At 44.2% G+C, this 20,986-nt stretch overlaps 2 protein-coding genes across 8 annotated transcripts in view; one reads left to right on the top strand and one right to left on the bottom strand.

Annotated features, from left to right (window-relative positions):
* P2RX4 (purinergic receptor P2X 4) overlaps positions 1 to 20,986 on the top strand; it is a 271,548-nt gene that overhangs the window by 138,185 nt on the left and 112,377 nt on the right. The window lies entirely within an intron of this gene.
* Positions 1 to 20,986, bottom strand: part of KDM2B (lysine demethylase 2B) — a 115,746-nt gene that overhangs the window by 74,833 nt on the left and 19,927 nt on the right. For 5 of the 7 annotated variants that reach the window (XM_054172957.1, XM_054172958.1, XM_009909592.2 and 2 more), the window contains 2 exons: positions 12,115 to 12,293; positions 9,426 to 9,532 (listed from right to left, as the gene is read on the bottom strand). In XM_054172957.1, the coding sequence (XP_054028932.1) occupies positions 9,426 to 9,532; positions 12,115 to 12,293 (286 nt within the window). Of the gene's footprint in view, positions 1 to 545; positions 592 to 3,273; positions 3,390 to 9,425; positions 9,533 to 12,114; positions 12,294 to 20,986 lie in introns of those variants that run through there. The other 2 variants (XM_054172961.1, XM_054172962.1) reach the window with 2 other exon arrangements.

Here is a 20,986-nt window from a genome sequence, read left to right as displayed (position 1 = left end):
CAGAGTTAAGGAATGGAAAAACATTAAAAGTTACGCTGCTCAGAAGTATTTCTTATGCCACTGCCAGTCCCTGGGGTGATCTGTTTAACACCCTCCTTCACCACCTGACACATAACCTTCACCAGAAGTTGCACACAAATTGCCCTGAAGAGCAAAGTTTTGAAAAATATAATTTGCTTATAAATCCTCCTTATTTTCCTTTACCTACTTGCCACAAACACCATTTTTGCAAGGATTAAAGGACAGAAACCTCATTTGGCAAATTAACTCCTTTTTGTTCTTATTTCTAGGCATTTCTGCATCAAAACACATAAAGGAACCAGCTGGCAGCATCGCTATCAAATCCACTCTTTTTCATGCTGTCTTAGTCAGGTTTTCAAAGCAGCTTAAGGTCGGCATCACTGCAAAGAGACAAGAGCTCTGATCTCACTGCACAATCTCAAGACTCCAGCCACCATCTGTAACTAATGGCCGAATTACAGCCGCCCTCCTCACTGCAGGCACCTTTGCAAACGCAGGAAACACACACCACTTAACCCACTAACCTCTTTTCCTTGTTCCGGTCTCCGTTTCATGGCTTTTTTTTTGGGGGGGGGTGGTTTTTTTTGGTTGTTTTTTTTTTTGGTTTGGATTGGTTTTGTTGTTTTGGGGTTTTTTTTTGTTGGTTTTGTTTTTTTTTTTTCAGAGGGTGATTATGGAAACAGAACCAGCATGGGATTTAAAAAAAAAGAAAAAAAAAAAAAGGGGGGGGGGGAAAGAAAGATAAAAGGAAAGGGGAAAAAAGGTTTCATTTAAGTGTCTTTTTCTCATCACATTCAGGTAGAGAGAATCTCAGCAGTATGCAGACGGCGTGCAGAAGTCCCTCTAGATGATAGGCTGGAAAGGACCTTACCATGTGTCTGCAGAAGGCTGGCAAATCAGAGAGACTATAGGTACATAAGAGCCTGCTGCCTAGCAACCACATCCCGAGCTGGAGTTGACAGAATGATACGCAATGCTGTCATGAAGACAGTCAATTTGTGGGCTTCAAAAAAGGTCCTGCGCCTTCATCTCACAATTAAAACCTCTCCTTGTGCAATTACATGTCTCTCCTCTTGCCCACTGGAATTTTTTCTTTTTTTCTTTCCTTTTTATTTTTTTTTTTTTAATCTTTCAGAAGCAGGACAAGAGCTTTTTTTTCTGCCCCTGGGGTATTTCAGATGCTTCAAAAATCACAGCTAGCCAAGAAGCTGTCTAGACTCTCAATATGCTCCACTTCAAAATATGAGTCCTTCCCTCCCAAATAATTTGTTTTAAATTCCTCCTTTTATGTTTTTAGGGTTGGTTTTTTCCCCCTACCAAAATGTTGTTGATTACAAGTCAGATAGAATTTAAAAACAATGAAAGAAGCCTAGAAAGGAAGTTGCCTTTACTTCCAGACAAACTGCAAAAAGTCACAGGCTGAATAATTGCTCATAACACACACACACACACCAAAAAAAAACCCAAACATGTTGTCAATTCTCAGTTTGTGGTCAGTGTTGATGATTAAAGAGGTTCATGTTGATTTAAAGTACAAAATTGAAATCCTTACAGAATCATTTTCAGGTTCCCAAAGGTCAGATGTAAAACACATCCCATTAACAGAAATTTTCTAAGACAGTGCTACCAAGCACCAGTTACCTGTACGCATTGAGATATTCTGAAGGAACATAAATGGCCTGAACGCTAGCCTGAGTTATTTATTCCTCAGCAGTCAATAATCTACACTTGAAGCTGTCGATCTGTTTGTGTTCAGAGAGGTAATAGCAGGATTGAATTCTCAGACAATTCATAGTGCTTAAAATTCAGTTTTGTGAGAAAACACCAAAGTAGATGTGACTGTGAACATGCAACTCTATTTTTTTTTATTTCCCCAATTTTCTTGTTTTCTTGAAACTCCTCTAAACACAATAATTTCCATTCCAATAAAGGTGGTTCTAGTGAAAGAGCCACATATGGTGATTAATAAAAACCTGCAGAGCATCTGGGAAAAAAAAAGAGTTTTCCTTTCCATCCACAAATGAGCCATGCCATTTAATATCTGCTGTTAATCTTACAGGGCTGCTTTTGTCTAGGCCCAACAGCTACCAAAAGGCTCAGGAGCCTGAAAAAGCAATCTTCCACCATACAGCAATCTCCCTTGTTGCCAGAGTCTGGCACAATGCCTTTGCATTGACCTCTACAGCTTCCTCTTCCAATGTACACCGCAGTCACATGGTCCCAGCACAGCTCCATGCCACGGCTAATCTTATACACCGCTCGCCTCCAACCTCAGCAAGCAGCTTCTCATCACCAGCAGCTGCTAATGTGGGGAATGGATGAACTTTTCAGTTTTTTTTCCATAATAAAATCCCCCAACCAAACAAAACAAAACCAAAACAAAGATAAAAAATAAAAAGCCATAACAGAGCATCCATGTTGAAAGAAATCTAAACTACATCCCACAGCATGCTCTGGCCTCCGCTTCCTGCCTTCAACATTCTGGGCCAGGGCAGGTAAAGTGAATTATAGAGGAACACAATCCCAAGTAGGGCATGGGGAGATAATCTGACCAGAGTTATACCCTGAAAATACAGGTGGTGCAATAGATACCTTAACTTCTTTTTTTTTGCCCACAATTGCTCCCATACCCAGTCCCTGCACACTCCACTTTACCTCCCTGCACAGCCTCAGTAAGGGCTTTAAAACATGCAGCTGCTTGTAATCTGTTGTGGGGGAGCTTCCCGGCCCCACTGAAGAGTTTTGTTTTCTGTTCTCCATAAGCCTGAAATTGTTCAAGGTAATGCATTGTTATTTTGGAGGAAGGATTTGTAGTGTGGGGAAAAATGGGAAGTACTCCCCCCCTCCCCCCCCCCCCCCCCCCCCCCCAAAAAAAAAATAATCTGGGAAAATCTGTTAGAGAAATGATGTGAAGAAATATGGAGTAACCTGCAAACTCACAGGGAAGAACAAACACGGAGATCCAAAGAGAGAGAGGGGGATGATACAAATGAAGCTGAACCACTAAGCAAAGACAAGAGAGCTGGGAACACAGCAACAACATACAGAGACCGCTCCACAAGCCAGCGCAGATCCCACACTCCTAGGCAAACCCACAATGCACTCGCCACGCATAGCTCCAAACCCGCAAGCAAACAGAGAAACAAAGACAGCGACAGCCACGCCGGGATGCGCAGGCACACGGCAGGCAGGGGAAGGCAGATCATGCACATCAGCTCGGGGAGACGCGAGCACACGCCGAGGCAGCATTACCCTGAGCTCAGCTTCTTTTCTCTCGCAATAGGCACCGCGCACCATACGGCTCTATTCCCTCTGGCATTGCGAGGGCTCCCCTGCCACTGAGCTCAGCCCATAAACCACTCCCAAACCCCAGCAGAGGCTTCTGTTTTTTGTTCGGGCCAATGAGAAAAGTATAGCTCACTCTTCCTTCCTCCCAGGAGCAGCGCCGGCTGGTTGAAATCCCTAAGCCTGAAACCGAATACCACAAACCCATGAGCCAACTGCAAGTGCCAAAGCGGGGAAATGAGCAGGCCCTGCTCTGCCTCTGCTCGCCCCTCGCCCCCAGGGCAGGAGAGCTGCTCCCGGGCGTCGGAGGAGGGAAGCTGAGGCTGTCCCCGGCGGCACCCCGGGCTCCCCTTCTCCGAGGCCTCGCCTCACAGCATCGGGAAGCGGGAGCTGGAAGGACACAGCGGGAAACAATAGCTACCTTCGGGCGACTCCGCACGCTAACGGCTTGACCCGCACCGAGCAGCACTCCCACTCTGGGGCCCTCCAACTGAAAGCCACAAATTAACGCCGCAAGACAAAAGAAACCATTGTCACCCGGGAGACACGGGGCCGAGCAGCCCGGCCCGTCTGCCGCCCCACCCCCGCGGGCACCGGCCTCTCCTCTGAGGGCTGCCCCATAGGCTTCTCCTCGGGGAGGGCCTCGGCTCCCCCTCAGTGGAAGCGCCCAGGCTTCTCCTCAGGGAGCGCTCCTGCAGCACGCACCTCCGCCTGCCGGCTTTGCCCATCCAGAGGCCCTCTAAAGCCCTGGCCAGGGTGGAATGCCGTGCCCGTGCCCCTTCTGGGGACCAGCCTCCGGCACCGGCCCCACAGCCTACCCACCAACAGCCCTACAGCCTGCCCACAGCCACAAAAACACTGGGCCCTGCTCCCCTCCTCAGGAGTGGGGCAGCCCGGATGGCTAACCAGTGCTTCCAGTAAGAGTTCAATGCATCCAGCCTGAAGTGAAAAGCAAGCCACCACCTATCAAGACCAAATAGTAACTGATCATTAAATAAGGCGCATGCAACAGGCACTTCAAGAGCACATGAAAGACCCAGTTTCCTGCCCTGAAGGGGTTATGATCCGAGTCAGACAAAACCAACACCCAAGATAAGAGAAAGACTATTTGCTGTGATGCACCACAGATTTTGTGAAGTAACTGCAAATTACACTGGTAGATCACGCTGGGACCAAAGTAAGTGGCAACACTTTCCTCATCTCACCCTTGCCCCAGTCCCATTGGACGTGAAACACCAAGCACAGGATGGGTTCACACCTGAGCATCCGCTGCCAGCTGCCACCAGTGGGGACTTTACCGGGGAAGTGTGATTTGCCTTCCAGTCATCAGATGCTGGCATTAACAGCCCACACAGAAGATCAGCAGAATGACACCCAGCTACCACCTTGGGCTGCCTGTAAACCTCGCTGCTGGGAAGGTTACCTTTGAACTTTAAGAATTAAGAGGTGTGTCATACCCTTCCCCCCTTCCCCTCCCCCCTTTTTTTTTTAATTGGAAACGTAAATTTCTGAGAAGGCAACTGCTGCCACAAGGAAATGAACCAAGCTGCAAACTCAGAGTGAGCTGGGACCATCTACCTCTGGAACAGCATTTTGGTGTCTATGAGAACACAACTCACTTTTCCATCCTTCTGACGTGGCTGTTCAGCTCCAGGCTCACTACCAACCATTTTGAACACTAGTGCCTATTTCAGTTACATGTGTGATGCTGCAAGTCCTCCAGGCACTACACAAAGGATTTCAGACTAACACACTGACTTGCAGACATGAAATTTTATTTACTTGGCTAACTTGAAAAGTTTTAAAGAGAACTTGTGCTTACTGGCCTTGTTTTCTGTACTTACATGTACAGAGTGGTTTTGTATCAAAAGCAATTCACAAATGACACACAGAGTGCATACAAGTATCTCATATGCATTAAACAGTGCCAGATTGTGTTACAGGACCTGCAAGCTTCTTCAATTCAAAGGGCCATCTCTGTCTCCAGAGGCACAGCCTCAGCTTCTAATTAGACCACAGCTCAGAAGAGCATTTTAGCATCTGTTTAAATCCATCCCTGCTTTGTAAAGGAATTAATAGAAAGGGATGGATGGCTAAGTAACAGTTTGGGAGAGTGAAAAATAGGGCTGAATACATGGTAACAGAGCAGCGTCCTTCTGTGAACAGGTAGATGTTTCATACAAGATACCCCATCCTTAACTGAAGGACAACAGCAACATAAAGGTCTATTATGGCAGTGCATAGATATTTCAAGCAATAGGAAGGATTTTGAAGGCAAAAAGGGTGTTGCAGAAACTGAGACTTCCATTTTAATTTGTCCCATAGCACAACCATTACCAAGTTTTTAGAAGTACCTGTTACAATTTCTATAGCCACCATGTCCTGCACAGCAGCTATTTCACTGCCACTGCTGTGCAAATAATCTTGCAAGGCTACAAACACAAAACCTGATAAAGAGGATAATCATTTCAGCAGGGCCATCTGTTTTGATAAACAAGAAATCAAATTAGTATTTTTTATAGGGTTGGTTTAGGTTTAGCTATATCCACATTGCTTCAATCCTGGTTAAATAAATTTCAACAGAAAACTAATTCTGAGCTTGTTTTGAGCTACCAGAAAATAGTTATGGTATATCATAAGGAAGCATTTCTAAGCCCAGTTCACTTTCCTTTTGTCACTTTGCTACCCTTAGGATTTGTAGCACCACAGACATCCCAAGTGATATAATATGCTTCTGCCCCTAAAAACTGATGTCAGAACAGCGCTGCCTTTCCCTCCTCTCCCCGCTCCTGGTTATGCAGCATACTGCCTGCTCTCAGCCAGGCTCCCACATCTGTGAGGCCCTTTGCAGCAGCTTGCAACCAAGGGTGGGAAAAAGGGGAGGCAGGAGCAAGCTTCCTGCATAGCCATGAGGTGCTTGCTCACTCACCCAGTGTTTTGTGGCCCTGTACTTTGCATGAACTACAAGCAGTTTGTCAGGGATCCCACTGCTGGTTTTATTTTCACACTTCTGCATTGCCTGTTGGTTGGCACAAGCATTTATGCAGCCATGTGGTGGTTTGGATGGTCTGAAAAGTATCCCATTTTTCTTCTTTTTTCTGGGTGGGTTTTGAGCCAGTCTAGTCCCCAGTCCAGTTTACTCTACAGATGCACAATGGTGTGTTCTACCAGTGAGGACGGGGCAATGTGGGCATGGGGCTGTTTTTTCAGGGGCAATGCCAATTTATACCAGCTTGAAACTGGTCACACTACAACCTCAGATAGCCAACCCCTTCATTCCTCACATTGCCTTACTGCTTAAGAGGTAGGATTTGGAAAGTTTTACACATTTTTGACAGAAGCCGTTTCTCCACTTGACTCGGTCCCCTAATGCTCCTGTTAGGTAAGAGGTCATTTACCTACAGACAGAAGAACAACCTCATTACCTAGAATTTCTACAAAAAGTTAATGGTGCAAGGCCAAACGAAAGCCCAGGCGGCCTCCAGCGCTCTGCGCTCCTGGTAACCGAAGCAGCGCAGCAGATGGAGCGTTCTCTAACTTCACTCCCAGCACGGAACTTGACGTGCAGGAGCCAAGACAGACATTTGTGTCTGGTAATGCCATCTGTGTCTGCAAAACCGCAACGCGCTCGCTGGAGTGCTTTTTGTTTGTAGGGAACACGTTAATGGTGGGTACCGCATACTGCAAACTCTGGGTATTGAGAGAATGCTAAGAACCAGACTGAGGTGAAATGATCCCATTTCTGAGCAACAACAGGCATTAATAAAGCATATGAATATTGACAAATCACACACAGCAATGGGCAGCATGAAACAAGTGACAGCACTGACATTTAGCTCCACAATTGAACGTGATCTCTTTAACAGGGGCTCTGTACCCTCTGGGTACTCACCGCAATAGCTGGGACTGGTATCTATGCAGAGAAGGGTCAACCTGAATTTCCAGAGATGGAGAAAGCTAATCTCTTGAAGAGTTCATATTTAAACAGGACAAGTTCATGGAGGAGAAATCTCTGAAGAGCCACTAAGCACACAGAAACCACTTCCACCTCAGGGCAGCCCCTGCCTGAACTGCAGACAGCAGAAGTTCAGACAATAATTTTAAGGGACGTCATCACTTCATGCTCACACAGTTCTTTCACTCCTCCCAGGGCATCTATGACAGCACCCAGCAGCAGACAGGTTACTGAGCACCAGTGAGCTTTGTCCTGATCCAGACCAACTTCTCTTGTGCTGCCAGATTATCAATGTTTGTTACTGCTTTTATCTTTGCTGCTTCTCCAGACTGATGAGGGGTTTGTGCCAACAGTGCTGTGAATCAGCTTTCTCTAGTCCTTATGCTAGATGATGCTCACTAGCAACATCCTCTTCCCTCCAGCTGCATCACCTTTTCCTTTAACTCTCATGCACGGCAATTCCTTTCCCTCACGTCAAACTCTATTGTCACATTTCAAGCACTTACACTCTCTCACTGTTTAGCTTCCCTCTGCCTATCACATTTACTAGTTTATCAAGCTGTCAACCCTCACCTTCACCTTGCCAGTGACAGCAACCTCAATGGCTCTGTGTTTGCTTCTTCAGCAGACATCTCCTTCCTTTCCACCAGGCCACCCCCCACACATGGGAAAAGCTCCATGTCAAAATCTGTTGAATTGCTACTTCTCTAAAATCCTTCTTTGAAACCTACCATCTGGCATTTCATGCTGCAAGTAGTGAACTGCAAGAATGTAACTCTGCTTTTTCTGCTGAATTCTGTTAGCCATGGTGCTACCTTATCCTTTAAGCCATCTTTCCCCTACTTGCTACATTTTTTTTTCAGCATCTGGAATGTGCCTCCTCTAGTAAAGGGATCCTTTTCTTTCTTTCTTACTTTGTACAATCCATGAATCCTGAAGCCCTGAATCCTGATGAAGTTTCTTAGCTCCAGCAGATTATAAATAATGTTATTCAGTACATTGACCACTTGGGAATCAAGTTGCCTAGGATTTATTTTCTGCTCTGCCACTGGCTTATTGTGTGACCTTAGGCAAGTCATTCAGGACATCTCCAAATGCAGATGTGAAATTTGGCACTGCTGTCCACAGCTAGTTACTCTAACAAGTGGCTTATTCCTTTCAAAAGGACAAAATATCTTTAGCTTTCCCTGAAATCAGTGGTGCTGAGCATATAGGCCAGGCTACCCCATGATGCCTGTCACAGAGGCTCTTCTATTTGCCTTCCAAAAATGTGTGTTTTTACAGGATGAGAATTAATGCTACATATCATTTTCTCATTGCACACGCCTTTGTACGTGTTAGTACCAATCTACTGTAGACAGTTTGGAAAGAGTTCCAAACAATCTGCAAAACACCAGAGGTCAGTTCAACAGCAAAGCCTGGGATGCTGCCAGCATTAGGTCTGGCCAATAGAAAATGCATCTAAAACAGAAAGTGCAGTGAAGGGCCTCCAGGATGGTGTTCATCAGACATACAGGTCAATAGCTATTGGCTCACTCACAGCAGCCCCTGTCTCAGCTGTACTAATTCCCATGAAATTTACAGTGTACATTTTCATTCCCTTTTTCCAATCATAATATAAAAAGTTTCAAGGAAGGCATTCAAGCAGAAGAAACAGCGAGGTGAGGTTATGTTATCACAATTTGCCCAAACACTAGAGCTGAGACAGACACAAGCAGGACAAAATGCTCTTGTGATTGATCTCAAACCTGCCCTGAGTGGGTCCTCAAACAAAATACAGCCTATAGACTTGAAAAAGTCAACAGGGAAGTAAAGATCAGTGACAGAGGCTTTGGGGAGACACACACCTACTTAAAGTTCATTTTCACAAACCAGCCGTTAGTTGTTTAGAATCCAAGAAGGATCTGAACCCAGCCTGCAGAAGGACTTTGAATACACTGTGTGAACTGTATGAGATGATCTGTATCCTGTGAAGAGATTTCTTTGAGTAGCACTTTTGGAGAATTCGCTGTTGAAGGTCAATCTGCCATTTTCAAAACAGAGTTGTTCAAAATACAAAAATGCACTTTTCATAGAGATTTGATTACAGATGGTGTTCAGAAAGCTGTAAAAGGAATTAATCAAGGAGGTCAAGGATAGAGATTTTTTTAAGCCTTAAACTTACTTTTTCACTTTGGGGTATTTCATCTCTGAAAGAGCATTGGTGGCATCCGTCTGTCTTGCCTTCAAGTGCTGTGGCCACATATTATCCACCCAGTCGACTAAATCCACCTGAAAGCCCCACCAAAACCAATTGTTACTTACTCAGTACATGGTAAGAGTTACTTCTGTTGCCTACATCTCTAACAATGACAGCAGCAGACACTCATGGACATCAAGAACTTTACTGTTTGGCAAAAGCCCTGTGGACTCCACTTAAGGGGCAGCACTTCAGCACCACAACCCAGGCCTTTGCAGCCCTGAGTAAGGAGTTTTGCAGTCAGCTGAACTGGTGTGCAACTTCTGTCCTGTGAGCATCGTGCAGCATCATATGCTGTCTGCATTCAGATGCATTTTTGTAGCCAGCAGCCTAGAAATGGCATTTATGAACATGAAAATCCAAGCATAAGAGATGATACTATTCCACTACCTTACATTTCCAGGAACATTAGCATTGTTGTTTAGGCCAAGTTCTGATTTGAGTAATTGAATTAGTGCCTGCTGGGCATATCCTTCCATCGTTCCACTTGGGTATAAAATTCACCAAAGTGCTCATCCAAAAGCCAAACTTTTCAGGAGCGTGGGCAGAAAAAAGCAGCAAAAGCTGACTATCTGGAACCACACTGACAGCAAGGTGAGGAAGAAATGGAATGTGAGGATTGTTCAGGCACACTAACACACAGCTCCTGCGCTGGGTGCCAGAGCATGAACTGCAATCTTGTCTGTCACAGCCGCAGCAAGGACAAGCCTGTGACTCATTCTTTGGTCGGTTTGATGATGGAGCCTTTGCTGGATATCCTTAAAACACTCCCTTCTGGTTATGTAAGTGGATCACATGTGCCGGGTTTCAGACCAGGGAAACACACCACTCAGCTTGGGCAGACTGAGGCAGGCTGTAGTGCTGCGTTTGGCCACAGTGTGGCTGCACATCCCGACCCAGCTCAAAACATCCTGAGGTGCGAACAAACCTGCACTTAGGGGACAATAAGGGCTGCAAGACCTACCCTAGGCATTCGTGACAGAGTTGTCCTGTGACTATGTGATGGAGAAGTCCACTTCAGTCATGGTTAGCACCCCACGTAGCCTCCTGACTGATGAATCTTTTTAAAGGCCCACTCAAGAGTGTTATTGCTATGAGTCAACAGTTTGTATCTCTAAAGGGTTTTCGTAACAGGGCAATTAGCACATGAAATTCTTGCAGATTGGGGCTGACCTCTATCTATTTTTCCATCTGCACCAGGTACTGCTGATAACGCACTGTACTTCAAGAAGAGGCACAATGAGATAACGCAGCCAGTAGAAATAGGACCAAGTCCATGAGTATCACAATTGTATGTGAAAAAAATATTCTTGGTTCCTACCTCAATTCTGAAATAATTCCCATATCCTGATATTGCAACCCACAGTCTTTACACAATGAGGGGCATGAGCCAAGTATTTCTGTCTTATGTGGGCTCAAAGAGCTCTGCAGAATGCAAGGGAACCACTTAGAGAAATATAGTACCTCACTGGTACCTGACTTGATGTACTACTGTACTTCTCAGCACCCACTTCCTCAGCACCCCCTATTCTATTCCCAGCTATCTAATGGGAATGTGGGTCTTTCAGTGGCACCTAAATATTCCTGGGTTACAAACAATTGTGCACTCAGGCCATATTCAACAGATATGAAATATTCATTTACACGTGGTAACAGGTACCTAATTGCATTTTCCAGTTCTAAGCACCCAGGAAATGTGCACAGATGTTTTAAAAGCTCACTGAGCATGATGTGCTTGGGAAAACCTGGATCAGCTGAACACCAGCAATTCCCCAGTGCACTTCCAAGGTACTCACTAGTGTCTGAATGACAGCAAAAACCTGCACAAGCTTCTGAACTGATGCTTAATTTGTGGTATGTGTATAACAGAATGCAAAACCCTACTTAAGAATTACTTCTATAAATCAGCAATTAGAGCTTCCATCTATTTTTGACCTGGTCAAGCAGAAATGTAGTGTTTATACTGTCTGCACAGGCAAGCAATGTCCCCTGCAAAAAAACTGCTGGTGTAACTAGAATAGCATTTAGAGATGAGAATGAGAAAAGTGTCTCAAAACAAAACATCACAGAGCTATAGTTTCACACCCAGCAGTGCCTTGAGCATCTAGTACCATGAGCAGACATGGAGGGAACATGCAACACATTCTACTTGGAGAAGGCCCTTTGTTCTCTGGTCAACCAGGACTGATGCCCAAACTCTCTGTATTTAATACATCTGTTTTCAACTCCTTTGCTTAGGATCCCCCTGAACATTTTTTTTTTTTCAGTTAATAGGAGGATTCATATATAAGGAATTTAAGCTTCCTGATAATTTAAGCTTCATTAGATGAAGAAAAACAATAGATAGGTATTTAACTTTGGATGGAATTTCCCCTAAATACCTTGAGAGGAACTGAGTATCTATGCAAATTGCATGATTAAGAGCTCATCAGATACCTAATCCCTGTAAATTAAGTTTCATTGCCAAGACTAGCTTTCTCCTTGAGAAGAAGTGAGATCCCAACACTAATGGACAGGAGCTACAGATATTTCACATCACCTTGTTTAAACTCCAGTCACAATCAGTGACTGTGAAGAAGCTGAAAATAAACACCATCACCACGGGATCCCTTACCACATTGGGGCGCTTGACGATGTTCTCCAGCTTTGTGTGACTGAACTCCAGGCTGATGACATTGTAGAGCTTTTCACGCTGGGCCTCTGGTGTTTCATAATATCTCACAAATTGAGACATGCTCATTTCAACCCCTTTCTGAGTGTTCACATCCATCACGTCCACTATCCGTCGGCTTCCTGCAAACAGACAGAAACAGGCTCAAAACATCTGCCTTGGCTTTATTTTTATATATGTGTGTGCATACACCTGAGTGACTGCAGGAAAAATGTTACTAGAGGATGAGAAACCAGTGTCTGTGGGTCCTGAGAAACTCTTCTATGGGTCCTGAGCAGCTCAAACAATGAGCAAGGAACTAACTTGAACTGTACTTCTTGCCCAGTGTGTGTGACACTGAGCAAATCACCTGGTGTCGCCCTGCTCCACAGAGGTGGAAAGTTTCCTCCTTTACATGACCTGACATGAGCAGAAGTACATTAAAAACTATGAAGTGGTATAGTATGGTAGCAGGGGGCACACATGACAAATAGCTCTCCAAATGATATTCTGCAATCTTCTAAACATCCATATGCCTCTCAAGATGCTTTCACTCATGTACCAAAATGATCCATAAAGAGCAAACTGCCTTGCCTCACCGGATGCTATAAACTGCTGAACACCTTATACAGATTGCTGAGTATTCTCATTTCCAGTCCTCAACAGTGGAGATGAAAGCACTAAATGTTGCAGAAGAGTGAGTCCCCACTTTGGATCTCTTCACAGAAACCACAGGACATACTTTCAGCTTCTCAAGTGGCAGACATACAAGTCTCATTAGCACCAGAATGTTGAACAGCAGTTTTAGTCGGGCCTTCAGCATTACACAGATTAATCCACAATCTTCTCTTTGGCCAACTGGAAGGTTTCACCTCTCCCAGCAATTTCATCATCCTAATTAGCAGTTCATTTGTGTGTGAGTGAACAGGAGCCCATGAGAGACATGCTTTGATTCCAGGAAAGAGGGATTCCAGCAAACAAACTCACAATGCTTCCAAACTGATTTTTCACTGCTGAAGAAATAACACATTAAACCAAAATGGAGGTGGATACATGGGACATCAGAGGCATTATTAAAAATCACAGCACCTGGCCTGTGGAGTGCTTGGGAGCAGTATTTCACCACAGACCAGAGTTTGGATTGCATCACTCCATTACAAACATCCTTATTGCTAATAGCAGGGACAGCAACAGATGTGATAATGATTCTGGAAAGAAGCTCAAGACCATAAAGCTTTGTAATCAAAAGGAAAAATGCATACAGTGGTAATCTGGAATAGCCCCACTGGCCCCTGAGTGAAACTCTTCACCTCCAAGGCCAGAAAAGACAATTTCATCCTCAGTCTGAACTCAGGACTGTACCTGGTGCTGCCACTTTGAGGCAGGACAGGGAGAAAATTCAGTTACAGGTGAAAAAGCACAAGAGTCTTTAAATCTGGTACTTGCATGTTTGAAAGAGCATACAGAAGATGCAGTGTTGGGTTTTTTTGTTCTTGTTTAGCTGTTAACTTTACTATCTCAGGGCAATAGCCTGTTTTCAACTCAAAAGCTTGGCAAGTCCTGTTAAACAGCCTCTCAATAAAAGCCAACCTCATTTCTGGCTTCCAGAGTCTGGGGATTAAAGGAAAGGCTACAGCCCAGAGGGGTTAAGTACACAGATACCACAAAGTTCTATTTGAAGGACTATGTGGCAGAGTCTGGGATCTGCCATATTACAGTGTAGGTTTGATCTCAGCTTTGCTGGAAGCCTCTCAATTATCCTTTCTGGAAAAAAAAAAAATCAGCAGTTACCTGATGAATTGAAAGTGTGAGGCCTGGTTCAATAGGAGGTTTGTTAAATGTACATGATTATCAATTATGGGCAGAAGAGCTGAGATCTGAATTGATAGTCTCTTGACTTGCAAATTAAAGAGTAATTTGAGGGGATGTTTTTCTCTTAAACCACAGTACTGTCAACCAAGCCCATACATAATGATTCCTGGAGTACTGCTCACAAAATTTGAGATGTATAAATTACAGGTTAACAGCCTCAAGCTTGCTGCCCACTTCCTGGCAGTTCTGGCTTACTGCCAACTTCCCTGAAAGATTCAGCTCTTTCTTCTATCTCCTGCTCCCAGAAGAACACAAAATGAAAGAAAAAAAGGAAAAAAAAAAGAAAAAAAAAAAAAAAAGAAATCCAGAAGTGCAGAGAAGTAAAGAACAAGGGAAAGATGCACACAGAGGCTCCAAAATGCAGTGGCAAGCTGCCGACACGGGGAGCTTCAACATGTCACCTCATCCTTGGCTTCCCAGGATTTTTTTCCAGTATAACCTGACTGAAGAACTCCTGAACAGTGCAGGATTAAGAGGCATTGTTTCCTCTCCCACAGCAGATGTGACTCAGAGTCAAAATGGTGTGATGCTAAGGGTCACTGGAGAGGATTTTATGGCCTAAAGAAACGTCTTCCTCCTCTGCTTACTCACCAAGCAGAAGAAAATCCCCACACAGGATCACAAAGACAGTAACTAAGAAACAAGCTAGCGCCATCTTTGACAGGAGGAACAGACAAAGGCAAGGAGAAAAATCAGTTGCACAGATGTAAGATGGAAAATAAAATCAATCAGGAAGAGCTACTTAAGAACTCTGCTTCATCTGAAACCTTAAAAAAAAAAATAATAAAAAACTCAAGCCCACATATTAGTAAACCCACAGGAAAATTACAGAGGGAGTAGCACATATAACATCTGTTCCCTTTATTTAGAGGCCTAGTGACCAAGATGCTGTAAAGATTTTAACACATTAAATCCTACAACACTGGTATGCGCTGCAATAGCATCATTTTTTTTTACACCAAACCAAACACCTGGAGGAAAAATAGCTTGTGCAGAGGCCCTGCCTCCTATCCTGTATGAGTTGGCTTCATACAAAGATTTGCTGCTCTCTGTCCTGGGCTTCTTGGCAAAAAAACCAAAACAAACAAACTTGAAGAGCAACAGGGAAGCAAACCTTGTGCTCTAGACAGAAAGAGAACTGTAGTTCATGAATTCAAGTTCCATGGCACCTTCCCTGCATCAGCAAATGTTTTCACAAATCACAACTTCTCAAAGCCCACCCCAGAGACCTCAGGAGTGACAGGCTCCAACTCCAAAGTCATTCAGCAAAGCTCTCATTGATCTCCCCTGCAGAATTTGCACCTGCACTTTGCTTTGAGTGTGGAATATCATAACCATTTGCCAGAGAGGGAACAATGAATGGGAAATTCTGGGGCTTTGATGGAACAGCTTGCTCAGGAAAGTAGTGGATGCCCCCTCCCTGGAAGTATTTAAGGCCAGACTGAACGGGGCTTTGAGCAACCTGGTCCAGTGGAAGGGGTTGGAAACAGGTGACCTTTTAGGTCCCTTCCAAACCATTCTGAGACAAGTCTCTTCTGAGGTCCAACACTGTGTTTCCCATCTCTAAAAGGTGAAGCACTGCCTTCCCCTGCCTTGACCTAAAATAGCCTCAAAACCAGTTTTCCAAACATCCCATCCTTTCCCTTGAAGTGGATTTAGCACCAGCATTAGGAGCAGTGGAAGCAAAAGATAGTCCACACACAAAGCAAACACCAACCACGCAGTAGCACATGAGAAATGCAGAGAGGGTGTGAACTGAAGGTGAAAATTACCCCAGTGTTTTCTAGGCTGCTGTCTCCTCCCCAGCACAACAGCACCAGGAAGAGGTGCAACTCTCTCACCAAGGAGGAAAGGCGAAACATCCTTTCTGTAAGAACCATTATGAACCCTGTCCTTTAAGAGGCTAAAGCTACCCTGGGGGATTATTTTAACCCTTTGTGAATGAACTAAAATGTGTACCCAACACAGAACAATGTCTACAACCAGCATCCAACCTCAAATGCCAAGGAAAAGCCCTACTGGTCCTTACTAATCTTTATGCTTCTTACAGAGGGGGAGGGAAATCCATGGTTTGTAGAGCAGGATTTTTTGGCAGAGCCTTAAGAAATCTGCTAGCTTCACTAGTGGGTTAATTGTACCTAAAGACTGAGGCTTTGCCTTGCATCCCTTTTAATCCCCCTGGAGCTGGAAAGCAGTATTCCTCTCCTACCCACAGGAGACAACTACAATACCCCATCCTAACTGGAAGAGATATGAATCGGAGCTAAAAGTCCTTGTTCAAGTGGAGCTATTCACAACATTCCCTGCATTTCAGACCCAGGGTAAGAAGCTCTCAAGTTGTACCAATACCATCGCTCCCAGATCCACCAGAGGGCACAGAAGAACAAAGGGAAATAAGAGTTCAGCTCCAACACTCGCATCCACCTCTCCAGCACGCTTCCCGGTTAGTTTTCTCACCCAGTGCAGGCTGGTCGACCATGAAAAAGTATCACCAAGACGTCCAGCTCCTCTGCCTTCCCTTTTTATGCCCCCTTACCCAGGTATATGCCCCCCTCCATCTCCACAGCACATGCCACACTGGCTGCAGAGCAGGAGCCTTTTCAGTGAGATTAAATTATTCCCTTCTTATGGAGATGTAAAGCCACCAGTATCTGACACGTGCCTTCCCCCTCCTTCCCCACTTCAGTGTTTGCAGCTTTATCATTTGGTAGAAAACTGCCAAATTGCAGTAACCCATGTTATTAGGTTTCTTCACGCAACAAAAGGTAGAGTATTTAGAGCATGTCCACAGGATGAGCTTAAGCCAGCAAAACGTCTTAAGCATTAACGCTACAGAACTAGACTAGAGAAAGAGCTTCAAGGCAAATAATGTGGTTTAGTGGCATTAGACAGAATCAATTAGTACCCTTACATCCACCCCCAATATAAACTGTAATTTCCAGTGATTCTTTAGAACGTCAGCAAGTGAAAAACCATGGTGGGGCGGGGGAACAAATCTACATACAAAGGAACGTGTTACTGTTTGGTTTTATATAGCATCCAAATGCATAAACCTATAGTATCAGCACACCCCCCAGGACCAAATACAGAAAGGAAAGTAATACACTAATACACACACACAAAACCACAAGTCTCAAAGAAAGTGGGAAGGGATGTAACTCTGTTGAAAATCTTACAGTTTATTTATCCCCCAAATCTAAATGTTTCAAATTTAAACATATTTACCAGTAACAGATTACCAAAAAAAAATAGGGGAAATGTTATTTAAATTATTTTGGGTTAATAGCATTTTATAGCATCCTTGTATTCTACACTATCAAGAGCAGAAATGAAATTATTTCCTTCGGTGACACATTAATCTGGCAACAGCAGAGCTCTTCATTTCCAAAGACAAGCACAAAGGAGCATTGATTGGATCACTGCAATCTATTCTCTTAGTTTTAGGAAAGCTGCCTCTGATGCAGAGCCACACCCCAAGGAAAGGACAATTTAGCCTTTTATGGCCTTATTTACATTGCAAATTTCAAGCTATGCTTTCTTGTGATATTCTTCACCAGTAATCAGTGGTGGAAAAAAGAGTGTAGCTGTGACCGGAGTATCTAGCAACAAGTGACAAAAGCCCAGCCTGCAACCCAAAATCCAGCTGCCAGGGCCGAAGCTCGCCTCTCCACCACAGAGGCTTGGGGAGATCACTGATATGATTCAACAGCTCCCTGCTCTCCAATGTTCTCACCTCCCCTGTCCTAGCTGTGCAACCAAAACCTCTGCCTTTGATACAAACATTTCTCTGACTTCAAGGCAAGCAAATGGAGATTACTAAAATATCAGGAAAATATTTTCCTTTTTCTGACTTTCTGGTTTTCTGCTGACAGTATGAACTGGATCAGCTCACTGTGAGGTTAGGCACACACCCAGGTTGGACCAGGAGAAGGACCTCAGGGTCAAAGCCAGCATGGCACAACCAGGGCTGGAACAGCCAGAACTAGGGGGGAGCTACTACCTCTTCCCTTCCATTGCCTTTCTGCTTCCTGAAATCTCACCATCAGTCCATAACAAAAAAACACTAGGGCCTAAATTTCCTGATATTTGGAAATTAGGAAATGGAAGATGACCTTCAACTACAATCCATGTTAGAATTAATGTGTGAATTGTATCAGCAATCCTTTGGTCTAGACTGGTATTTAAAGGTGTCTTTTCTAAGACTTGACAACACCACCACACACCTAGTGCCCACATTTTCATGAGGGCATCTTAAGATGTATATAGATAGCTGTGAACATGCTGACATTACTGTGAACCTCCAGAACATGCTGACATTACTATACATGTTTTATACATATTACTATCAGTATGACACTTTGGACTACAGTAAGTTATGACACTAAAGCACAACAACTACCACAAAATATTTAGGATTTTGGTGCTATTCCTCCAGAATATGACAGCTCTTCCCTAGCTTGGATGAGCTAAAGCAGAGGATGCTGATTGCAGAAGAATGTGACTACAGGGAGCTGTTCTAAAAGAGGTGTTCTGGTTCATTTTCCCACTTGGGACAACTCATTTTCAAATGCACTTGCAGACAGAGGCTTTGAGATGACCCTGGCCACATCAACACATCAGTTCAATTTCACTTTCACGTTTTGACATCATGGAAATACATTATTTTGAGAGGCTGAATTTTTATTACAACTTTCATTCCGTGGGGATTTACTGCTGCTTATACCCAGACATGGACAGGACTGTTTTTAGCAAAACTGTCTCAGTTTAACTAAGGCTTTTTTTTTTTTTTTAAAGAGTTTGACTGAGTTAGGCAAAGGACAAACTTAAAGAGAGCTCAAACAGGAAGCTCAGCTCTAAAAATAGAAATGGCTCTACTTCCAAAATGGCAAGTCAGCGGACATGCTAAACATAGGCGAGTAAGTGTTACATTTCATTTCTCTAAGAGCCAAAAAAAGGCATAAAGAGAGAGCATCAAATACCTTCTTTTTAGTTATTTACTGCACAGAAGGCCTAATCACAGATCAAGGATCGCTCACCAGACCCTCTTCTGAAGCACAGCTCCCCAGTGGAAGCTCAAAGAGCTGGAAGGCTGAATCCATCATGTGTTAGCCCAGCATCAGTTATTGCTGAGCTAAACCAGCATTACAAACCCCATGAAAATAAAAAATATATACATCTCTATTCCTCCTCCTCACTGCGAGGGAGGAAGACTCTGAGTTTTCTGCCAGTTCAACTTTCTGAACAACCTCACAGAAAGGAAGAGTAAAGTCCGTGCCAGCAGAAGGAAGGGGAGAGGAAGCAATGCCAGCAGAAGGGAGAGGAGGAAGAGAATGAAGAGGCCACCAGTTTAGACTTGCTTAGTTAGTATGGCAAAAAAGGAGGTTGTTAGGTGTGATGGGTAGCACAGGGAACAGAGACACTATCCCCGGGCACAAAACAGACAGCAACAACAAAAACTAGATGCCAGGTTAGATGACAAAAAGATAGTCTGGCACCAGAGCCCAGCACTGGAACTGGAAGGACAACTTTCTATTTCTGGTCTATCAGGAACATTGGGTAAGTTTTAACCTCCCTCCACCCCAGGTCCTGGTTTCATGATACAAACTGGTCACCAATGCTCAGGAAAGTGATAAGGCTTAAATAATTATTTTAAGCAGGGTCAGCTCCCTGCCTGTTTCACAGCACAGTTACACACACACTGGGGAAAGAGATGGTGGCTGCTGGGGGAAATCAGAGTGATACCAAACCCTTCTGACTGGCTGGATCTTTTCTTCTTCAATAATAAGTGATTTAAGAGGCACAAAACTAGTGTGTGGTAAATGAAGCAACATCCTCTGGCAGTCTGCAATGCGCCACTTGAACAGAGAGAGATTTCCATTTTACACATGCACTGTTCCACCTTAATTTGGTGAATGCCGAAGTCCCAAAGTGCTGCTGCAAAGATGCTACGAACCACTTAAATTTTCAACAAATTAGGCAGAGCTCTCAGACTGTAGGAAAAGCACTAATGCAACCTTCACTTGAAAAAAAATCCATGCAGAAACTGTGAAGTCTAGTTTCTCAATTCAGTGTCGTCCAGGAGAGAACACAGTGCAGCTCCACAACTTTGTAATCCTTGCTAGCCCTGAGTGAGCAGGGAGCAGAGAGAGGAATAGTTCTGAAATCATGTTATGTTGTCTGATCAACTACAGCACTGCTGTGTGTCCCACAAAGAACTAACAGATCCCACAATAAACAACCAAAAACCCACCTGGCAAGTACTACTGGTCCTGCTTACAGCAAGGGATGTCAATCTCTATCATTATTGATTTGTGGTTGGTAAGAGTATCCTAATAGCACTTGCTCATCTCTGGAAGGATTTATCTGTGCTTACTCACAAGCTGCTATGAGATTAGGGAGTAAAATTAGTTCTGTACAATATGGAGGCCTCACACAGAAAGAGGGATACAGAAAAAACATGGGAGAGGTCACTCAAGGGAAAAGAAAAAGCCAAAACAAAGACAAAAGGATGAGCCAGTAAGTCTTCAGTGCTAGACTTGGAAAAGAGAAACCTGGTAGAGAGAATTGGAGTGAATCCCTTTAACAAAACAGCACCTTTTAATTGTCCAGATGTTTCCTCTTTGTAGTTCTCACATTGAAAAAGAAATGCAACAGCAAGAAGCCTGGCTAGCTCCCACCAGCAGCACTTAAAAACGCTTTTGTCAAGGAACCCTTGGTTTGACTCCACCCTATCTGAGAGGCACTTAGTATCATAGTATCAGTCAGGGTTGGAAGGGACCACAAGGATCATCTAGTTCCAACCCCCCTGCCATGGGCAGGGACACCCCACACTAGATCAGGCTGGCCAGAGCCTCATCCAGCCTGGTCTGAAACACCTCCAGGGACGGCGCCCCAACCACCTCCCTGGACAACCCATTGCAGGGCTTCACCACTCTCATGGTGAAGAACTTCCTCCTCACATCCA

Source organism: Dryobates pubescens, chromosome 25 (assembly GCF_014839835.1).
Source record: "Dryobates pubescens isolate bDryPub1 chromosome 25, bDryPub1.pri, whole genome shotgun sequence".
NCBI lineage: Eukaryota > Metazoa > Chordata > Aves > Piciformes > Picidae > Dryobates > Dryobates pubescens.
Note: the sequence above shows the minus strand (reverse complement) of the source record. Positions and strands in the feature narration are given on the sequence as shown.